The 20061-nt window shown below is 44.6% G+C and overlaps 2 protein-coding genes across 5 annotated transcripts in view; one reads left to right on the top strand and one right to left on the bottom strand.

The window, feature by feature from the left end:
• Positions 1–529: 529 nt before the first annotated feature.
• On the bottom strand, positions 530–18667 carry pih1d1 (PIH1 domain containing 1). Of its 3 annotated transcripts, none has more exons than XM_069909099.1 (11): positions 18533–18666; positions 16693–16842; positions 15202–15268; positions 14211–14396; positions 13194–13255; positions 11632–11713; positions 8359–8455; positions 7127–7177; positions 5320–5410; positions 2171–2314; positions 530–1374 (listed from the first exon to the last, which is right to left on the bottom strand). In XM_069909099.1, exons 2-11 carry the CDS (start codon positions 16771–16773, stop codon positions 1339–1341), a joined length of 897 nt encoding a protein of 298 aa, XP_069765200.1. In that variant the 5' UTR covers positions 16774–16842; positions 18533–18666; the 3' UTR covers positions 530–1338. The 3 variants fall into 3 exon arrangements, with proteins under 3 accessions (XP_069765200.1, XP_069765201.1, XP_069765202.1); XM_069909100.1 differs by lacking the exon at positions 18533–18666 and adding an exon at positions 18426–18490; XM_069909101.1 differs by lacking the exon at positions 7127–7177 and having other exon boundaries at positions 18533–18667.
• The window catches only part of aldh16a1 (aldehyde dehydrogenase 16 family, member A1), a 63121-nt gene continuing 61475 nt past the window's right edge, over positions 18416–20061 (top strand). For both annotated transcript variants that reach the window (XM_069909098.1, XM_069909096.1), the window contains exon 1: positions 18416–18797. In XM_069909098.1, the coding sequence (XP_069765199.1) occupies positions 18703–18797 (95 nt within the window). In that variant the 5' untranslated portion in view covers positions 18416–18702. The remainder of the gene's footprint in view (positions 18798–20061) is intronic.

Raw genomic sequence — 20061 nt, 5'->3', positions numbered from 1 at the left:
GTCTTCAAAAGTCTCTAAAAGAATAATATGAAAATGATAAGATTCTCTTTGATGAGGATTTAGGGATTAATATAGTTCAGAACATTGGGCAGAAACTCTATGGTTTTCTAACTAAATGGAATCCATTTAGTGAAAGAACAGATGGGGTCTCACCCCAATAACTCGCCACAAGACTTGGCCCAGAACATAGCAGCACATACCTACTACTGCATTAGATGGCAAAATCACTAAAGATGCTGGAAAGGCTCAGCAGGTCCAAGCAACATCTGTGGAGAATGAAACAGCTAAACCTTTCTTGGCCGGGATCGCAACTGGCAGCTAACAGCAGGCCAGAAATATTGATCGTTTCCCTGGAGTGGGTTTTAAACTCACAACCCTTTGACTGAAAACCCAAGTGGTCCACTCCGAACCTGCAGCTAACCTAGGTTTAACCTAATTGTAAACTGTGACCAGTTCTTGGAAAAAATACAAAGGCCAGCTACGCCAGAGCCAATTTTCAAACAGTTGATCATGTAATTAACACACTGCATTGTTAACTTTGCACAACACCTTTATTTATAGTCAGCGCCTCAGAAAAGGATGGGTGAAACCAAAAAACTCAGCAGGTGCTTCACAAACCTCAACAAATGTACTAACAATTTCACTCTCCCATTAGACTGGTCTGACTGCACTGGGTTTGATTTCAGAGCTGGCACTGAAGCCTTGAGCAATAAAACAATCTTTTACCCCTGATGCAGGGACTCAATACGACATGTTGACCATCCTCTGTCTCTACAGATGCCGAGTTCTCCAGTATTGTTCTTTAATCCCTTACCAGCTACTTAAATAAAAGAAAGAATGCTGCAAACAAAAAATAAACTTGAAAGTATTTTCACACACCAGGCTTCAAAGTATTTGAAAGGAAACATTTTACAAATGGCCTTTTTATGAAATGTGGGATATGCTCAACAGCATGTTCTTCGCACAAAAGCAGGCCAGCCCATGGAACAGTTGTATTATTAGCCCACAATCATTTACTCTTAATTGTGATACAAGTTAAGATAGCATTGAGTCCTCTGCTGAGAAATAGCCCACTATCTTTTATAAATAACATCTCCCGTGCATGTACAGAATGACAACTTGGCCACATACCATGTGGTGGTTTGAGGCCGTATCTTAGGGACAAAGGTGCACTCACAGAATCTAGGCCTGAACTTTAGACCACGTCAAAACACAATTGTGATGTTGTGAAAGAAATACCACGTAGATGCAATGCTGATGGTGAACAAATGGGGATAAAGGACAAGACCTGGTTATACATTCTTCATGGGTGCACTGTTCCTGGAAGCATTCATGGTCTTAGGCTGGCTGCACAGGCATCGTTATAGTCAGAACCTGCCAAGAATAAGAGAGAAGTTAAAAATGAATCACTGCATACGCCAACAAGATGTATATGCCACTTCAGGCTTGAACTTCATACCTTTCTGTTCTTGTAAATTGCACAGCATACTGTGTATCAGGGCAGACAATTCACTGCTACCTGATAATTTAGAACATGCTTGTACCTCTGCCAGAACCTGTACACTGGCAGCAGACATTCAGAAATAGAGAATTAACCTTTCTTAGCCTTCAAAACATCAGTGCCATCTCATGCCACACCTGCTATAATCAACTGCTGGAAACCACCCACACCCCCCCCCCCCACCCAAGTAAAACACAAAAGTCTGCAGACACCATGGTTGAAGTAAAAGCACCATGCTTGAGAAACTCAGTAGGTCCACATACCAGTCCATGGTTTTGTACCATCCCACCAAGACCACCAGGAATTTGGTGAAACAACACTTGATTTTCCATCTGGGCACTTTCCAACCAGATGACATTAACATCGACTTCTCCAGTTTTTGCTGTTCTTCTTCCCTTCCCTTCTTTCTTCCAGCTCTCCACTCCTTTCCCTCTCCGTTCAGAGCCATCCCACCTCCCTTTGCTGGCTGCTGTGCCCTCCCTCCCTTATCCACCTATTACCTCCTGCCTACCCCCCACCATTTTGTTCCGATGCCCGCTGACATTTTTTCACAGCTTGATGAAAGGCTCAAGCCCAAAACGTTGGTTAGGTATATTTATCTTTGCTACATAAAATTCACTGTTTGACCTGGAGTTTTTACTCCTCCCAGAGTGATAGACTTTCTCTTACCCTCGAATTTTTGTTGAACTGAGAACCACTTTCCTCTGGGATGATGTTGTAAGGGATGTAAATGTCCAGATGATAAAGGTCGGGCCTGGCCCACAACACGATCCGGTCCTCTCCCAGATCAAGCAGTAACGACCTTGCTGAATCCTGCAGCAGACAGATTTGAATTACATTTTGTGGTGGTACAACACTGGAGCCACCTTGGTTGCTGGGTCTGTGGTGGCTTGGCTCTTTGAAAGAGCCATCCAGTTGTTCCCACCTCAGCGGGTCAGATGGCATCACTGAGAGGTTAGCAAATCTGGCCTTCCCAGCAGATGAACTTTCATCAGTACTGGAAACAGCTTGTAATTAAACTAGAAGTATAAAATTGCAGAGAAAGTTGGAAAGGTTTTCAAACAATATTCAAGAAGTCAAGTCAATTTTATCATACAAGTACAAGCTGATGAAACAGCGTTCTCTGGTCCTCGGTGCAAAACACGGAGACACACAATCAGTCATAGCTATAGGCAAAACATTTCATCCGTACACATAAATAAATAAATAGATATCGTTTCATGATTATGAGAATCTCGAGGGTGAGTGTGAGCAGTTTCTTTGGTTGTTCAGCATTCTCACTGCCTGTGGGAAGGAGCTGTTCCTCAGCCTGGTGGGGCTGGCTCTGATACTCCTGTATCTCTTCCCCGACGGGAGCAGCTGAAAAATGCTGTATGTGGGGTGAAAGGGACCCTCCATGATTTTGTGCGCCCTCTTCAGACAATGATCCCAGTGGATCAGAGACTCTAGTGATCCTCTCTGCCACTCTGATGACCCTGTGGATTGACCTCTGATCCATTTCTCTGCAGCAACCGTACCAGACTGTGATGCGGCCAGCTAGGGCTCTCTCGATAGAGCATCTGCAGAAGGATGACATGATGGTGACCATTATGTCAACCTTCATCTGCAAGCTTAGATCAAAAGGATTGTGGCATGCACTTGAATTACCAAGACGAGCAAAGACAATGTGTATAGAGTATCGAGGAGTACAATGGTTTGCTTTGATATTGTGGGTTAAAAACCTGCTCTTTGCTACGTGACTCCATATCTAGATGGAGCATAATGGTCTGTGGGGCTGGGGGGGGGGCGAAGACCAGGAATCACACAGCACAGAAGCAGGTCCTGATGCTCATGGAGCTCCATGCTCCCTACGTTCCTATCAACTCTCAATAGATTCCACCACTTACCCCCACAAATGTTGGGTCACCACGTTATAGCGGGGCAAGACGTGGGAGAGATTGCACATGGAAGTATTGAAGGCAGTACTGATTGCCATACTAATAGGAAGGATATCAATAACCTGAAGCTGGTGCAGACAAGAATGTTGCCAGGGCTGGTGGGCATGAGTTACAGGGAGTTGCTGGAGTTACAGACATATAGATGAAAGGAAAATAGAGGGTTATGTGGTAAGAAGGGTTTTTTTTTTGTTTGGCTGAAGGCCCTATACTGTGCTGCATAGTTCTATATCTTGTTTTATAAGCTGGGACAGAAGAGGTTAAATGGTGAACTTATTAGCTTATAAAATCATGAAGAACCCTGGGATGTTTAAAACTAGAGGGCACAGATTTAAGTTGAGAGGGGCAAGTTTTTCATGCAGATGGTGGATATGTGGAACCAGCTACCACAAGAATTAGGAGAGCTGGGTGCCATTACAACTTTCAAAAGACATTGTAATTGCACCCACAAGGATAAAAAACTTTTAGAGGGATATGGGTCAAGTGCAGGCAAATCGGACTAGCTCACGTAGGCACCTGTCTGGCATGGACGCATAGTGCCTGTTTCCCTGTTGTATAACTGTGAATGGTAGCTTAGATGAGTCAAGGCTACCTTCTCCAGTCATAATGGAATGGAAGCAGGTCAGTGGGACTAGAGGAATGGTGTTTTGGCACAGGCTAGAAGGGTCCAATGGCCGGTTTTCGGTGCTCTAGCTTTCTCTGGTTCTATATCCACCCTTACCAGCAGCTAGGAGCTGCTAATCTGGATAAAGCAATTCAGACTGATAGGTCTGGAAGCTAAGATTTCATCTGAACGCCAGACCCTTAGATAGGCACATGAAAGAATATAGGGTTATGGATGTGAGGATGGGAAGGATTAGTCCAGGAAAGGCCCAACATTTTTGGTTGTGTATGGAGTCAAGGGCCAAGAAATATTAAGCCTGGCAGTTTTCAACCAGTTACACTGCAAGAAAAATGGCATTTTTACACCAGAAAGCCTCTGTGCCATCGAAAATTAATTTTCTATCAAAATAACTATACGACACGACCAAACAGATTAACTGTTGATATCACATTAGGGGGAACTGTCAGCGTAGCAGTTAGCGCAACGCCTTTGCAGCGCCAGCGATCGGGGATCGAATCCTGCGATGTTTGTAAAGGGTTTGTATGTTCTCTCAGTGTTTGCGGGGTTTTCCCTGGGGGCTTCAGTTTCCTCCCACTGCTCGAAGCATACTGGGGGTTGTGGGTTAATGGGGTGTAAGTTGGGTGGCAAGGACTCGTGGGCTGAAATGGCCATGTTGGATGTCTAAATTAAAAATTAAATTGCAGTAGATTATTGAGGTGTCCTCTGCTCTTAAATTTAAAGCAATAAAACTCTAAAACTACAGCAGCGCTATCTAGTAATGAACCAAAGAAGCACAATATACTCATACAGTGTAATTTATTGCAAGAGACCATGTTCTAATGAGGGCCATGCAAAAATGGGCAACTGGGCACAGTTGGCCCACAGGGCATAATTTGACTACCCCTGGAGTAGATTGTTGTGGAGTCTGTTTACATAGGTCGGCACAACATTGTGGCCGAAGAGCCTGCACTTTGCTGTAACGCTCTGATAATGCAGCACACCCTCAGCACTACACTGGAGCATCTGCCTCAACAGAGTAGAACTCTGACATTCACTTTCAGACCCAGTCACGAAGATGGTCCTCACGACCACATATCACTGAACCAGATGCAAGTTAAGCAAAAGGTTTCTTGTGCGCTGCTGAGCCAGCAGAGCATGTTAGGATTTAATTTGCATCCTTTTAGGTCTTGTTCTGAAAATCTTAAATCTTGGCCTAGTGGTCCCAGAGATCCCGTCACCACATTTCCTTAAATGCAGAAAGCAGGAAACTCAATACTAACCACTTCTGGTAAGGAAACTTCTGCAACAAGAAAGCTGGGGTGTTCGTCTGGAGGCTCAGCCATTATCCTGTATTCCGGCTCCAAACAAGTGCTGCAAGGAATGGAGAGAAGGTTAGATAACAACTATGGTGCAACAGATTCCGTCCTCAACCAATTCAATGGCCTTTACGTGAAAACAAATCCCCATGCCTGGGAGGGGTGAGACTCTGGGACTGGAAGCATTTCACTCACTTGAATGTGAATTGGGTGCCACATTTAGTGTAGTGGTTAGCCAAATGGAATGCTGGCCTTCATTGCTAGAGGATTTAAGAGCAAGGAGGTTATGCTGCAACTGTACAAGGTACTGGTGAGGCCACATCTGGAGCTCTGCATGAGGTTCTATCTCCTGGGGGAGACCAGAACAAGGGTACATAGCCTCAAGATTTGGTGTAGTAGATTTAAGATGGAGATGAGGAGATGGAGATGTTTTCCCCAAAGGGTGGTGAATCTGTGCAATTTGCTGCCCATTGAAGCAGTGGAGGGCGACCTCAGTAAATATATTTAAGACAAAGTTGGGTAGAATTTTACATAGTAAGGGAATTAAGGTATATGGGGTAGGTGGAGGAGAGCCTATCATCAGATCAGCCATGATTGTATTGAATGGCGAAGCAGGCTTGACAGGCCAGATAGCCTACTCCTGCTGCTATTTCTTATGTTCTTGCATTGTAGTGCCAGTTACTGGGGTTCGAATCCTGTGCTGTCTGTAAGGTGTCTGCACATTCTCCTCATGTCTGTGTGGGTTTCCTCCGGGTGTTCTGGTTTCCTCCCACCATTCAAAATGTACCAGGGTTGTAGGCCAATTGGGTGTAATCAGAATCAGAATTTATTGCCATGAACATTCAGTTTTGTGGCCATATGATAGTGCAAACATTCATATTATAACCATCTTACAGCATAATTATTAAAAAAATAATAGGGCACAAAAATTAAGGCAGTGTCTTTGGTTCATTGATTATTCGGGAATCTGACGGCAGAGGGGAAGAAGCCGTCCTTGTACCATTGAGTGTTTGTCTTTAGGCTCATGGACCTTTTTCCTGATGGTAGCAGAGGGCGTGGCCTGGGTGGTGGGGGTCCTTGAGGATAGAGGCTGCTTTTTTAAGACATCATCTCATGTAGATGCCCTCGATGGAGTGGTCTGGGGCCTGTGATGCTGCAGGACAAGTTAACAACTCTCTGGTGTTTATTCTTGTCCTGAGAGTTGGTGCCTCCATATCAGGCAGTGATGCAACCAAGCAGAATGCTCTCCACAGTACATCTGTAGAAGTTTACAAAAGTCTTCGGCGACAGGCTGAATCTTCTCAGACACCTCACAAAGTATAGCCTTCTTTGTGATTGCATCAAGATGGAGCCTTCCATGTTGGGTGGCATGAGCTAGTTGGCCGAAAGGGCCTATTACTGTGCGGTATGTCTAAATTTAAATTTAAAATGGGAATCTGGCAGAGTCACAAAGCAAGGAAACAGGCCCTTCAGCCCACGAGTCTGTGCTGACCATTGACCACCCATCTGCACAAATCCCACGTGTTCCATTTGCTCTCCCCCACATTCTTCTCAGATTCTACCGCTCACATATAAAGCAGGAGCAATTTATTGCTACCAATGAACCTACCAACCCATAAGCCTTGTGGGAGGAAGCTGGCCTGCTTTGAGGTGACACAGGGAGAATGTGCAACATCCACACAGACAGTATCCAAGATCAGGACTAGAGACACCAATAGGGTGCAGGTCACCTCACAACTTCTAACCTGAAGAAACATGAATTAAACCTTACCTTTCTATTTCTGATACAAGAGACTCTGAGCATCTTGCTGGGGACACAGTGCTGGTGAATAAAATACAAAGTAAAAACACAAAGCTGGAGAAACTCAGCTGGTCAAAGAGAGTCCTTTATATAGGAAAGGTAAAATTACAAAACCAACGTTTTGGGCTTGAGGCCTTCATCAAGGTCTTTATTTCAACTACAGTTTCTACAGATTTTCGTGATTTACTTCTTAATAAAATACCAGGCTGGCTTGAGTGATTATGCAGTGCTGGTTTTTGATTTGATTTTTTTTTCTGCCAGTTATAATCTCGGTACAAAAACTAAGTGAACCGCAGCCAAATTGTGCAAAGCCTTCATATGAACACGAATGGGTCTCTGCACACTTTCAGGTTATGGGCAAAGAGAAAGAGGAAAGAACTGACAAAGTGAATTGGTCTTTTCTGTTTTCTTTATGATTTGTATAAAGGTCAATAATCTGCCATCTGATTGTTTGGAAATGCTGATAGTTTGGTGTCAAGATCACCAAGAGCTAATTCCCGCATTCCCTTATATATATCAGTGGTTCTGACTCGTTTCTGTTCTGATTCTGCTCGGTTCTGACCCACCGGGACCCTGCTTCTGTACTCCCTCTGACACACCAAGGTCCCGGTCCTCTTTCCAGGCCACACCAGGACCCTGCCTTCCCTGTCTCACCATGTCTCCACTTCCCTCCCCGACACACCAGGACCCTGCTCTACTTCCGACACACCTGGATCTTACTCCCCTCCCCAGGCCAAACTGGGACCCTGCCCTCCCTCCAACACACCTGGATCTGCTCCCCTCCCCAGGCCACATTGGGTCCCTCCCTCTCATTGTCAAACTAGGATCCCGCTCCCCTCCCTAGGCCACACCGGGACCTCACCCTCCCTTCATAACACCAGGGCCCTGTTCCCCTCCCCCAACACACCAGGTCCCCGCCCTTCCTCCGACACACTGGAGCCCCGCTTTTGTCCTCCGGAACACTGGGATCAATGTAAAATTTATGACGATTTGTGTAACATCGAATGAGGCAAATTTAAAGTGTGAAAGTGTAATGATTGGAACATTGGGAAAACTGCATCAATATCTCCTGGAAGAGAACACTTCTTATTCTTGTAATATGCTTTATAGTATTGCCATACATATGATATGCAATAAATTGAACATTTGCTGAAGATGTTAAGGGTGCTATTTAAAATTAGTTTCTTTTTTCAATGAGTTACCTGGATTTTAGTTCCTGGATAACAGGTTTGGATTTTGTTCTAATGTTCTGTTCTGTTATTGATCCTAGAAACCTCCGGTTTTTTAACATTCGCCATTCTAGGAGGGAGCAAAGTTGTTAATGACAGTAACCTGATGGCACACCTTCTACCACTGGATTTTGAGCTTACACATAGACCGTGACGATCCCTACCGTCTTTTTTTTAAAATTTTTTAATTTTTCACACCATAAACCACATTAACCATGATACATACTTTTTCCTTTTCAAATATATACAGTGCCATTTTCTCCCCCCCCTTCCCTCCTCCCATCCCACCCTCCCTACCTCCCCCCTCCCGTCCATTTAAAGTACAAAATCTAGGATACATTAAACCAGTCAAACAATGTTGTCATTCAATAAAAATAAACAAGAAATTCCACTGAGTCAATTCTTTTCATTTCCTCTCCTTTCGTTAATTTAGGTAGTGAATGTCCCCGGTAGGTTTACGCTATTGTGTTTCATGTAAGGCTCCCATATTTGTTCAAATATTTCAATATTATTTCTTAAACTATATGTTATTTTTTTCTAATGGAATACATTTATTCATTTCTATATACCATTGTTGTATTTTCAAATTATCTTCCGATTTCCAGGTTGACATAATACATTTTTTTGCTACGGCTAGAGCTATCTTAACAAATCTTTTTTGTGCACCATCCAAATCAATTCCAAATTCTTTGTTTTTTATGTTACTTAGGAGGAAGATCTCTGGATTCTTTGGTATATTGTTTTCTGTAATTTTATTTAATATTTGGTTTAGATCTTCCCAAAATTTTTCTACTTTCTCACATGTCCAGATTGCATGAATTGTTGTTCCCATTTCTTTTTTACATCAAAAACATCTATCAGATACTGTTGGGTCCCATTTATTTAACTTTTGAGGTGTAATGTATAGCCTGTGTATCCAGTTATATTGTATCATACGTAACCTCGTATTTATTGTATTTCTCATCGTTCCAGAACGTAACTTCTCCCATGTTTCCTTTTTTATCTTTATATTTAAATCTTGTTCCCATTTTTGTTTAGTTTTACCATTTGTTTCCTCATTCTCCTTTTCTTGCAGTTTAATATACATATTTGTTATAAATCTTTTGATTATCATTGTATCTGTAATCACATATTCAAAGTTACTTAAACTCAGACTGCTTCCTAATTTGTCCTTCAAGTAGGATCTCAATTGGAAATATGCCAGCACTGTATCTTGAGTTATATTGTATTTTTCTTTCATTTGTTCAAAGGATAATAATCTATTTCCTGAAAAACAATTTTCTATTCTTTTGATCCCTTTTTTCTCCCATTCTCTAAAGGAAAGGTTATCTATTGTAAAAGGGAGTAACTTATTTTGCGTCAATATTAGTTTTGGTAATTGATAATTTGTTTTATTTCTTTCTACATGAACGATCCCTACCGTCTGATGGAGACTGGAAAGCACATTGGCTTCAGCATATAGTTTAGATTCCTGCAAGTGTACAAAAACAACTGATGCCAAGCTGGTCTAGTAAAACCCCTGATATCCAGGATTCAAGCAACCGGCAGCCTCAAGGAACCAGCAAAAAAAATTTGAGAAAAGTAAATAGAAAACATTAAAATCAATAAGAATAAAATAACAGGTTAAAAATTATGCAAGTTTAAAATTGAAAAAGTAAATGTTTTGGGAAGTAAACCTTAGGTAAAGATGGGAGCAAATATTCAGCCAGTGGAGAGCCTTGGTCGGGCTTTGTTCATAGCAGCTGTTTGAATAAAATTGTGTGAAACAGCAATGGTGTCATCCAGGATGAAGAGCTGTTTGATGCCACTCACCCTTGGGGTGACTCTCTTAAAGTTCCTCCTTATCCCTACTGAGTAAGAGTTGCCCCGGTCAGAAGCTTTATCAGTAAACTTTGGGGCGGGGGGGGGGGGGGGTCGGAGTTAATTATCTATAATATTATTGTTCGTTTTTCTGGTGGATCTGTGGAGGGAGAGGAACCTGCAGATGCAGTGATGGTTAAATGTTTTCAAAGGATGTGAATGAAAATAAAATAAAATGCTTTAAATATACATGCAAGTGAAATTTGTTCAGTGTATGTCTAATATTTTTGTCTTTTAAACTGTTTATTCTTAATGCAGGTGTATTAGTTAGGCATTGTAAGAGTAAATTTCAAACAACCAGAAAATACAGTTATCTGGCATCTACCAATCCACATTGTTCTGGGATACTGGGGGTATTACTATATAATTTAAATATAGTAACCAAATGGAATGATACATATGCCTTGTACCGGGGTGCAGTGCTAATATGTTAGGTACCAGAGCTCACCAAAAACAGCGGAAAGGAGGTCTAGTGAGCCACATGGTGGCTGCCATGTTTTATTTGGCATTTATAATTGAGAGTGAAGACTAAGACAAGGAAGGAGGACAACCGGTTATGGAAGAAACAGGATTCTTGTACAGGGTATGTAAAGAATAGCAACTGCATCACCACCTGGTTTGGAAGCTGTACCTCCTCAGACCACAAGACCCTGCAGAGGATAGTGAAATCAGTGGAAAAGATCATTGGGGGCTCTCTTCCTCCCATGAAGGACGTCATCAATACTCGATACAGGCGAAAGGCAATAAACACTGTGAAGGACTCCACACACTCCTCAAGTAAACTGTTGTCCCTTCTGCCATCTGGTAGGAGTTACCGCAGCACTCCGGCCCTTAAAACCAGATTGGGCAACAGTTTTTTCCCCCTCAAGCCATCAGACTCCTGAATTCCCAGAGGATTTGGGTATAGGGTACAGTGAACTTTTACTGAACAAGTCTTCATATTTTAACGTTTTTAACTTCTATTCTAACATATTTTTAAGTAAATATGCATCGTGGTCTTGGAGAAACCCTATCTCATCTTTACCATGCAAGCATGGTATGAACAATAAATAAAGGTGACTTGACTTGAGCGGTGGGGGGGGGGGGGGGAAAGGGGGGGCATCCGGAGCGGCCCCATGAGGTGCCAGAAGCACTGCACCCTTGCCTTGCACTATGAATCACAAAGTATGGATGTAAAAATACTATGCAGTTTCAACTTTTATGAATGAGATTCATCCCATGGAAAGAAGAAAAATGGCTGAATGATAATGACACTTTGTTTACGTGCCTCCAGAAAGTTAGTCAGGTGAACGTCGATTGTGGCTCACCAAATGAGGGCTCATTTAAGGTTAGACCAGCAAGGACCATTAGTTAAAACCTTAAGAACAATATGAAAATAAAACGTACCTCGGGAAAGCTCCAAGTTGTATTTGTTTTCTAATCCTTCAAACCCGATAATCATAAAAAATTCCATGAAGATTTTATTATTCTGTTAAAAAAGTATCAAATATTTAATTTCTTGCCCAATATTAAAAAATTGCATTTATATGCAATACCCAGTGTACTTTACAGTCAAAATAAAAACCTCGCAACCAGAGATGTGATGTTGAGGCTTAATGAGGCACTGGTGAGACCTCATTTGGAGTGTTGTGAGCAGTTTTGGGCTCTCTTAAGTGAGGATGCTGATATCGGAGAAGGTTCAGAGTAGATTTGCAAGTGTGAGAGATGAGGAAACTTGACATAAAAATATGAAAGATGGGGAAACGAGTGCAGACATGTGGAGTGATGGATTAAACCAGTATGAACAGGCTAAGTATGGGAATTAGAATGCAGGAAGCAGAGTCAGCCTCTGTAAGATAAGAATCTTCTAGTCTTTTCGACAGGATCATTGAGCCCACCGTATGAATAAGATAAGGAGAGGTAAGGAATAATAGGAAGTTGAGGTCTGGATGCGATAAGGGTCTCCTAGCCCTAGACAGAAGTACCAAGTTCTACATACATAATTAGTAAGCCATACACTGATTTATCAAGTTATGCATATTTAATTAGTAAACCCTAGACATGATTAGCGAACTCTGCATATGTTGGAAAGGTGTGAATGGGGACAAGGGTTGTGAATAAGGACAATGGGGATAATGACAAAGACACTGACAGGATACCCCCTGGTCCTCCAAGTCCACTGAAACTGCATGTAGGCAGGAAGGATTGCCTAATGCCAAACCCATCCGGGGGCAGAAGAATGTAAGGGGGAGGGTATTCTGATACTGAAATTCACTGTATAAAAGTTGGGTGAGCCCCAATGTATGTGTGTATTCCCAGGGTAAGGGGAAGCACCCAACTTTGCATTGTTGTTGTAATAAATGTTCTTTGTTCTCAATTTTTGTCTCGAGCAATTTCTGTTAAGGTACATCTATTTCTAACACAAGGATGATTCTGGAAATGATAGGGTTATCTTTCTTGCTCTTGGTCTGCACTCAATGGAATTTAGGAGAATGAGAGCGGATCTCATTGAAACATTTTGAATGTTGAACCTAGTGGACAGAGTAGATGTCGAAAGGATGGTTCACAACTTTCTTATTGAAGGGGTCCACTTAGAACAGAGATGCAGTGGAATTTCTTCAGCCAGAGGGTGGTAAATCTATGGAATTTGTTGCCAGAGGCAGTTGTGGAGGCCGGGACATTGGGTGTATTTAAGGCAGAGATTGATATGTTCCTGATTAGCTAAGGCAGCATAGGTTATGAGAAGTCCTAGATGATTAAATAGCAGGGCAAACTCGATGGGCCGAATCACCTATTTCTGCTCTATCATATAGTCTCTCAACTATAGTGTTGAACCATGTGTAGGTTTTCAAGGTCATGATGGACTTTGACCTCTGGGCTGTTCTTTTAATGGGATAGTCATTACCCACCCATCAGTAGCACTTCAAGCACTGACGTCATACACATCAATGTGTATCATCATACCTTACCTGGATTTTGTTGTAAAACTTAGAATTGATGACTAGGTCATATGCAGTACATCCATTACCACCTGCAAAGTAGAATGAGTTTAAATCACAAAGTTGTTTCCAATCTAATAATTATCCTCCTTTCCCTGATCTACACTGGCACTTTCCTCTACCCTCAGATGCCCTCTGGCATCTTGGCCAGATAGGCTCACCATGCAAGGCTGACCACCGAGGCATTGAAGCATCACTCTCCAATTTCAGTCTTGTCTTGCCTGAAGGTGACATTGAACCCAGCACAAACCAAGTGGTGACTCTGGGACTCCTTAAGCTGACAGTGGCTTCCATACTGAACAGCCTTACCCTGCAAGTTCCTGAACGCAGTGGTTAGTTTACATAACATCAAATTATACTGGACAAAGAGGATTTTGCTTCCCGAACACTTATGAGTATATTTTAAGGATTTTGGGCAGATGATCTCAAAAATCACCTTGACATTCTCCAATCACATATCTTTTATTTTAAGATATGCCCAATTCTTTTGATGTCCTGATATTTTAAGTCTACTACAAGCATACAAAACCATGATGAGCAACATGCCATTGAAAATTCATTTTCTGTATTCGCACTTGGACGTCTTCCCTGCTGATCCTGGTGCCGTCAGTGACGAACACGGTGAAAGGTTTCACCAGGACACTGCGACCATGAAAAAGAAGTATCAAGGCAATTGGAATCCATCAGTGCTGGGCGACTTGTTGGACACTGACCTGAGAGGCATCAGATGCTGAGTACAAATGAAAATCAGCAGCAAAACATTTTAGTTCTGTTGAACTAACACAATCCGTCAGCATCATTGAGTTTAAACAGGCTAAATTCAATTAAAGTTAATTTAATGTTTTTCTAACTTCCTATGTGATACAGCAAATCTGAAATAATATTTGCGTTCAGCTTGAAGTTGTCTATCATAATCCCCAATTTTTTTTTTTCAGGAAGCAAACTTTTTGAATAAAATCTTCTGTCTAGTGTTCCACAAGTACTTACTGTTGTCAACTTCGGCATGAGGTTCACCGAGGCTCATGGGAATCCTATATCCTGAAGGATCTTCTGATTCCAGCAGGGTCACTAGGTCCTCCTCGGAGAGATCTGGTGGAGGTGGGATTTGATCGGATTTGCAAACATTTACAAAAACCTTCTCGTTGCTTTTTGTCCTGGTTTTCACACAGAAGCCTGTGGAAAGGGTGAAATATTTTTGCAAATACATTTATCATCCGTGCAAGCCACCTTCTCTCAACCTCTGGCCAACATGTCTTCAGCTGACAATTCCAAACCCTGGAATTTTCTCCCAAAACCTTTCTCTTCTAAACCTGCCTCATTCATGAAGCTTTTGTCACTTGCTCTAAGGGTCACGATATCAAACACTGCCCAAAGTTTATCTGTTAGTTCTTTTACTATGTAAAAATTAGGAGATAATAATAAACATTGTACATGTTGAAGGTGGAACATATAACTAGCCACAGGACTGTATGGAGAATGATTAGGTCCTGATTCTTTTGCTCGCTTCACCTCACCAGAGCCTCAATTCCAGTACTTCCTGTTTGGAGCTCTGTTTCCTGAGCTCCCTTTAAACTAACCAGGAGTCTGTTCCTCTGAGCTCCATTTAAATTTAGCTGGTTCAATTATGAAATTTATAATACAACAGGAAAAACATGAATTAAAAGTGTGTTGGTGGTCTCGTCGCAATTATGATTCACATCCAGAAAATCTGACGGTGCCAAATTCTCGGAGTTTAATGAAAAATTGATTTTGAGTTGTTTTCTGATAAATATTGGCCAGGACATCCCCTGCACTTTTTTTGGATGGTCCGGCGTGATCTTTATTTTCACACAAGACATGAAGCAAGACATCTTTATGCCCATCGCTGCAATCATCTGTCACAGAGGTGAGAGTATTAACCCTGATTAACCTATTAGATCAGTAGAGAAGTAAAGAGACAATACACATTACTTCTGCAATTTTTTATTATGATCCTGACCTGGCTGTGGTCTGATCTGTTTAGATTCTTGGGGTGTTGGAAATTTGCTTCGCATCTCTTTTTCAGCCTAGAGGGGAATGAACAAGTGCAATTTAGCAAATAATTAAAACACAAGATTTTTAATTAAATGAGGAACACAGACATCAGTACAAAGTAAAACATAAAGACACCGCGGCTGAAGTAAAAACACAAGAACACTAGAAACTCAGCAGGTCAAACAAAATAGTTTATAAAGCGAAGATAAAGATACAAAACCAATATTTTGGGCTTAAACCTTTCATCAAGATACGATGTAGGAATTAATACAAAGGTTGGTCTGCTTTTAGAATTGCATAAAATACCTCCCCCCCCCTTTCATTTCAACACATGTAATTTCCTCTCCAGAAACATTTTACAGAAAAATATAGCAGTACAGCACACGTGAACACGATGCCCAAGTCCAACCAAAACTCTTCTTCCTGTACGAGATATATATACCTCTGTCCCTGAATATTCTATCCAAGAGCCTCCTAAATTCCACATGGTATCTGCTTCTACCACTACTCTTGGCAGTCCATTCAAGGAATCTAACACTGTAAAAAAAACCCAACTTCTTCTCATATCTCCTTTAAACTTGCCCTCTTTCACCTGAAGCACATGCCCTCTCATACCCTGGGATATCAACGCATCTCATTATTTTATAAACTTCTATCAGGTCTCCCCAGCCTCTTTTTTTTTTTTAAAGACTTTATTTAAAATTTTATAACATGAATACAATAAAGAATTACATTTAAATAAAAATAGAAAAAAAGAATTTAAAAGGTATGATTACAATATTACATCAGAAAACTACACAACATAATCCCCCCCATTAATTGTAACACAATATTAATAGTCTAACTTAAAATTAGTCCAACCCTCCCCCCCCAAAATAGAGTTAATAAAATTGACAATATTATATATGAAAAAAAACACCCACTTACAAAAAAAAGAGATAAAACTTAATCTAAAACAATTCTAACAACAACAAAAAAAAATAATCAATACTAAAATTGGTCTCCCCCAGCCTCTGATGCTCCAAAGAAAACAACTCAGGTTTGACCAACCTCTACATTCCCTCTACAGCTATTCCCCGACTTACCACCTATGCAACTTACGGCCATCTGTGCATATGAATAATTTAAAAAAAAAATGGTTTCTGAATGAACCATAGACATTACCTTACTTTGTCTTTTTTCTTTTCCTTGCACAACTTTTATTTATTTTATATGGTTTATATCAATGCTTGCACTGTGATGCTGCCATAAGACAATAATTACATGTTCATGACAATAAACAAATTTATCAGAAAATATATATTACTGTGGAATAACTGAGCGAATTAAAAGTAGGTGGAGTATTAATTGGAAAAATATTGAAAATCCATACAATCCAGCACCCATGAGCAAATTAAGTTTGTGGTACAAGCCCAAACGCTGCCACTTCAGATACGCAGTGGGTGATCTTGCCTACCTGGAGTAGCAGTTGTTCATACAGTGTATCCTCTTCCTGCACTTCAGCTGATAGCAGGCTTGCATCTGTTTTCAACGCCATGGTCCAGCATACAGCGGGTGTAAAACCCAGGAAGAATTCTCAATAGTCGTCAGAGCAAAGGCAATAAAACTGTCAATGGTTACGGGGGGGGGGGGGAGAAAAAAAACACGACATAAATCTGATAATGCTCCCGTTTGTATCCATTTCTATTTAAAATTAAACTTTGCTCTGTAAAGACAGCAACAAAGTGCTCCAACAACTAGTGCATCTGATGGTGCTGTTTATGGGCAGCCTATGGTTACTGTGTTCTGGTATGTTAACTTGGCAGGGTGGAGGTATAGGCTAAATCAATAGGGGCATTTAAGAGAGGTTTTGAGGTAGGAACAGTTCCAGGTTTTTTTGGTTTGCCACAACATCAAGGGCCTGTACTATGCAGTAGTGTTCAACGTTCTAAGATTTAAGATTATTCTTAATCTTTATGAGCTTATTCCAAGTTCGTGAGGACCCAAGACAAGAAACGAATCAGGGGAATTGGGTGGTACAAATGATGGGAAACCATCCTTTAAAAATATTCTCAAAAATCTGACTTCAAATGTTGATGTCTTGGACCCTTCCTGCTCCTCACAGCAGCCCCTCCTCACAGGTCCCAGAAGGCAGGCACCACCTTCATAACTGGTCCCTCAATGACTCTCCTTCAGCTTTTAGCTGGTGTCTGACGAGGCCATTGTGGGTCTAAGAAATTTCTGCCACAGAAGACACAAGTGGTTAACACCCACCCATGGTGCCCAGTGAACAGGGAGCATCCAGTGAGCAGACAGCACCCACCCATGCCATCCAGTGAGCAGGCAGCACCCACCCATGCCATCGTGAACAGGCAGCACCCACCCATGCCATCCAGTGAGCAGGCAGCACCCACCCATGCCATCCAGTGAGCAGGCAGCACCCACCCCCGGGCCCCCAGTGAGCAGGGAGCACCCACCCCCGGGCCCCCAGTGAGCAGGCAGCACCCACCCCCGGGCCCCCAGTGAGCAGGCAGCACCCACCCCCGGGCCCCCAGTGAGCAGGCAGCACCCACCCCCGGGCCCCCAGTGAGCAGGCAGCACCCACCCCCGGGCCCCCAGTGAGCAGGCAGCACCCACCCCCGGGCCCCCAGTGAGCAGGCAGCACCCACCCCCGGGCCCCCAGTGAGCAGGCAGCACCCACCCCCGGGCCCCCAGTGAGCAGGCAGCACCCACCCCCGGGCCCCCAGTGAGCAGGCAGCACCCACCCCCGGGCCCCCAGTGAGCAGGCAGCACGTGGCCCCCAGTGAGCAGGCAGCACGTGGCCCCCAGTGAGCAGGCAGCACGTGGCCCCCAGTGAGCAGGCAGCACGTGGCCCCCAGTGAGCAGGCAGCACGTGGCCCCCAGTGAGCAGGCAGCACGTGGCCCCCAGTGAGCAGGCAGTACCCACCCCAAGTGAGCAGGCAGCACGTGGCCCCCAGTGAGCAGGCAGCACGTGGCCCCCAGTGAGCAGGCAGCACGTGGCCCCCAGTGAGCAGGCAGCACGTGGCCCCCAGTGAGCAGGCAGCACGTGGCCCCCAGTGAGCAGGCAGCACGTGGCCCCCAGTGAGCAGGCAGCACGTGGCCCCCAGTGAGCAGGCAGCACGTGGCCCCCAGTGAGCAGGCAGCACGTGGCCCCCAGTGAGCAGGCAGCACCCACCCCCGGGCCCTCACCCAGCGAGCCCGCGGCCGGACCCGTTGCTATGCGCATCCTCCAGGCCGTTCCCCAAACGTCAAACACAGCAAATAAAAAGGCGGGGTAAAACACATTAAATAATAACCTCGACTGCCATCGTATGAGGGGAACCCCCCCCGAGGAGATAATGAACCGTTTAAAGAGTCAGACCATTCAATTAAACTGACGCCACACATAGAGGGCGCCGAAGGGGAGGGTCCTCTGACCACTTCCGGTGAATGAGTGACGGGGTCACCCTGGCGACGGGGAGGAGTGATGGCCGCCTGTGCTGCGCCGCCGAGGTTGAGCGTTCGGGAGATTTTCAACAACATGAGCTACGGGACGGCCCCCGAGAACCCAGCAACGTGCAGGTGAGCGGCGGGGTGGCTCTCGGGCCGGGCCGTAGAGGGGGTGCGGTGGACTGGACGGGACGGACCGAATTCAGAGCTGGGCTGAGGTGGGGGAGAGGAGTGGGTGTGGGTGGGGGGGAGGGGAGAGGAGAGGAGAGGGGGAGGAGAAGGAAGGGAGAGGGGGAGAGAAGGAAGGGGAGAGGGGGAGAGAAGGAAGGGGAGAGGGGGAGAGAAGGAAGGGGAGAGGGGGAGAGAAGGAAGGGGAGAGGGGGAGAGAAGGAAGGGGAGAGGGGGAGAGAAGGAAGGGGAGAGGGGGAGAGAAGGAAGGGGAGAGGGGGGAGAGAAGGAAGGGGAGAGGGGGAGAGAAGGAAGGGGAGAGGGGGAGAGAAGGAAGGGGAGAGGGGGAGAGAAGGAAGGGGAGAGGGGGAGAGAAGGAAGGGGAGAGGGGGAGAGAAGGAAGGGGAGAGGGGGAGAGAAGGAAGGGGAGAGGGGGAGAGAAGGAAGGGGAGAGGGGGAGAGAAGGAAGGGGAGAGGGGGAGAGAAGGAAGGGGAGAGGGGGAGAGAAGGAAGGGGAGAGGGGGAGAGAAGGAAGGGGAGAGGGGGAGAGAAGGAAGGGGAGAGGGGGAGAGAAGGAAGGGGAGAGGGGGAGAGAAGGAAGGGGAGAGGGGGAGAGAAGGAAGGGGAGAGGGGGAGAGAAGGAAGGGGAGAGGGGGAGAGAAGGAAGGGGAGAGGGGGAGAGAAGGAAGGGGAGAGGGGAGAGAAGGAAGGGGAGAGGGGGAGAGAAGGAAGGGGAGAGGGGGAGAGAAGGAAGGGGAGAGGGGGAGAGAAGGAAGGGGAGAGGGGGAGAGAAGGAAGGGGAGAGGGGGAGAGAAGGAAGGGGAGAGGGGGAGAGAAGGAAGGGGGAGAGGGGGAGAGAAGGAACGGGGAGAGGGGGAGAGAAGGAAGGGGAGAGGGGGGAGAGAAGGAAGGGGAGAGGGGGAGAGAAGGAAGGGGAGAGGGGGAGAGAAGGAAGGGGAGAGGGGGAGAGAAGGAAGGGGAGAGGGGGAGAGAAGGAAGGGGAGAGGGGGAGAGAAGGAAGGGGAGAGGGGGAGAGAAGGAAGGGGAGAGGGGGAGAGAAGGAAGGGGAGAGGGGGAGAGAAGGAAGGGGAGAGGGGGAGAGAAGGAAGGGGAGAGGGGGAGAGAAGGAAGGGGAGAGGGGGAGAGAAGGAAGGGGAGAGGGGGAGAGAAGGAAGGGGAGAGGGGGAGAGAAGGAAGGGGAGAGGGGGAGAGAAGGAAGGGGAGAGGG

Source organism: Narcine bancroftii, chromosome 13, assembly GCF_036971445.1.
Source record: "Narcine bancroftii isolate sNarBan1 chromosome 13, sNarBan1.hap1, whole genome shotgun sequence".
NCBI lineage: Eukaryota > Metazoa > Chordata > Chondrichthyes > Torpediniformes > Narcinidae > Narcine > Narcine bancroftii.
Note: the sequence above shows the minus strand (reverse complement) of the source record. Positions and strands in the feature narration are given on the sequence as shown.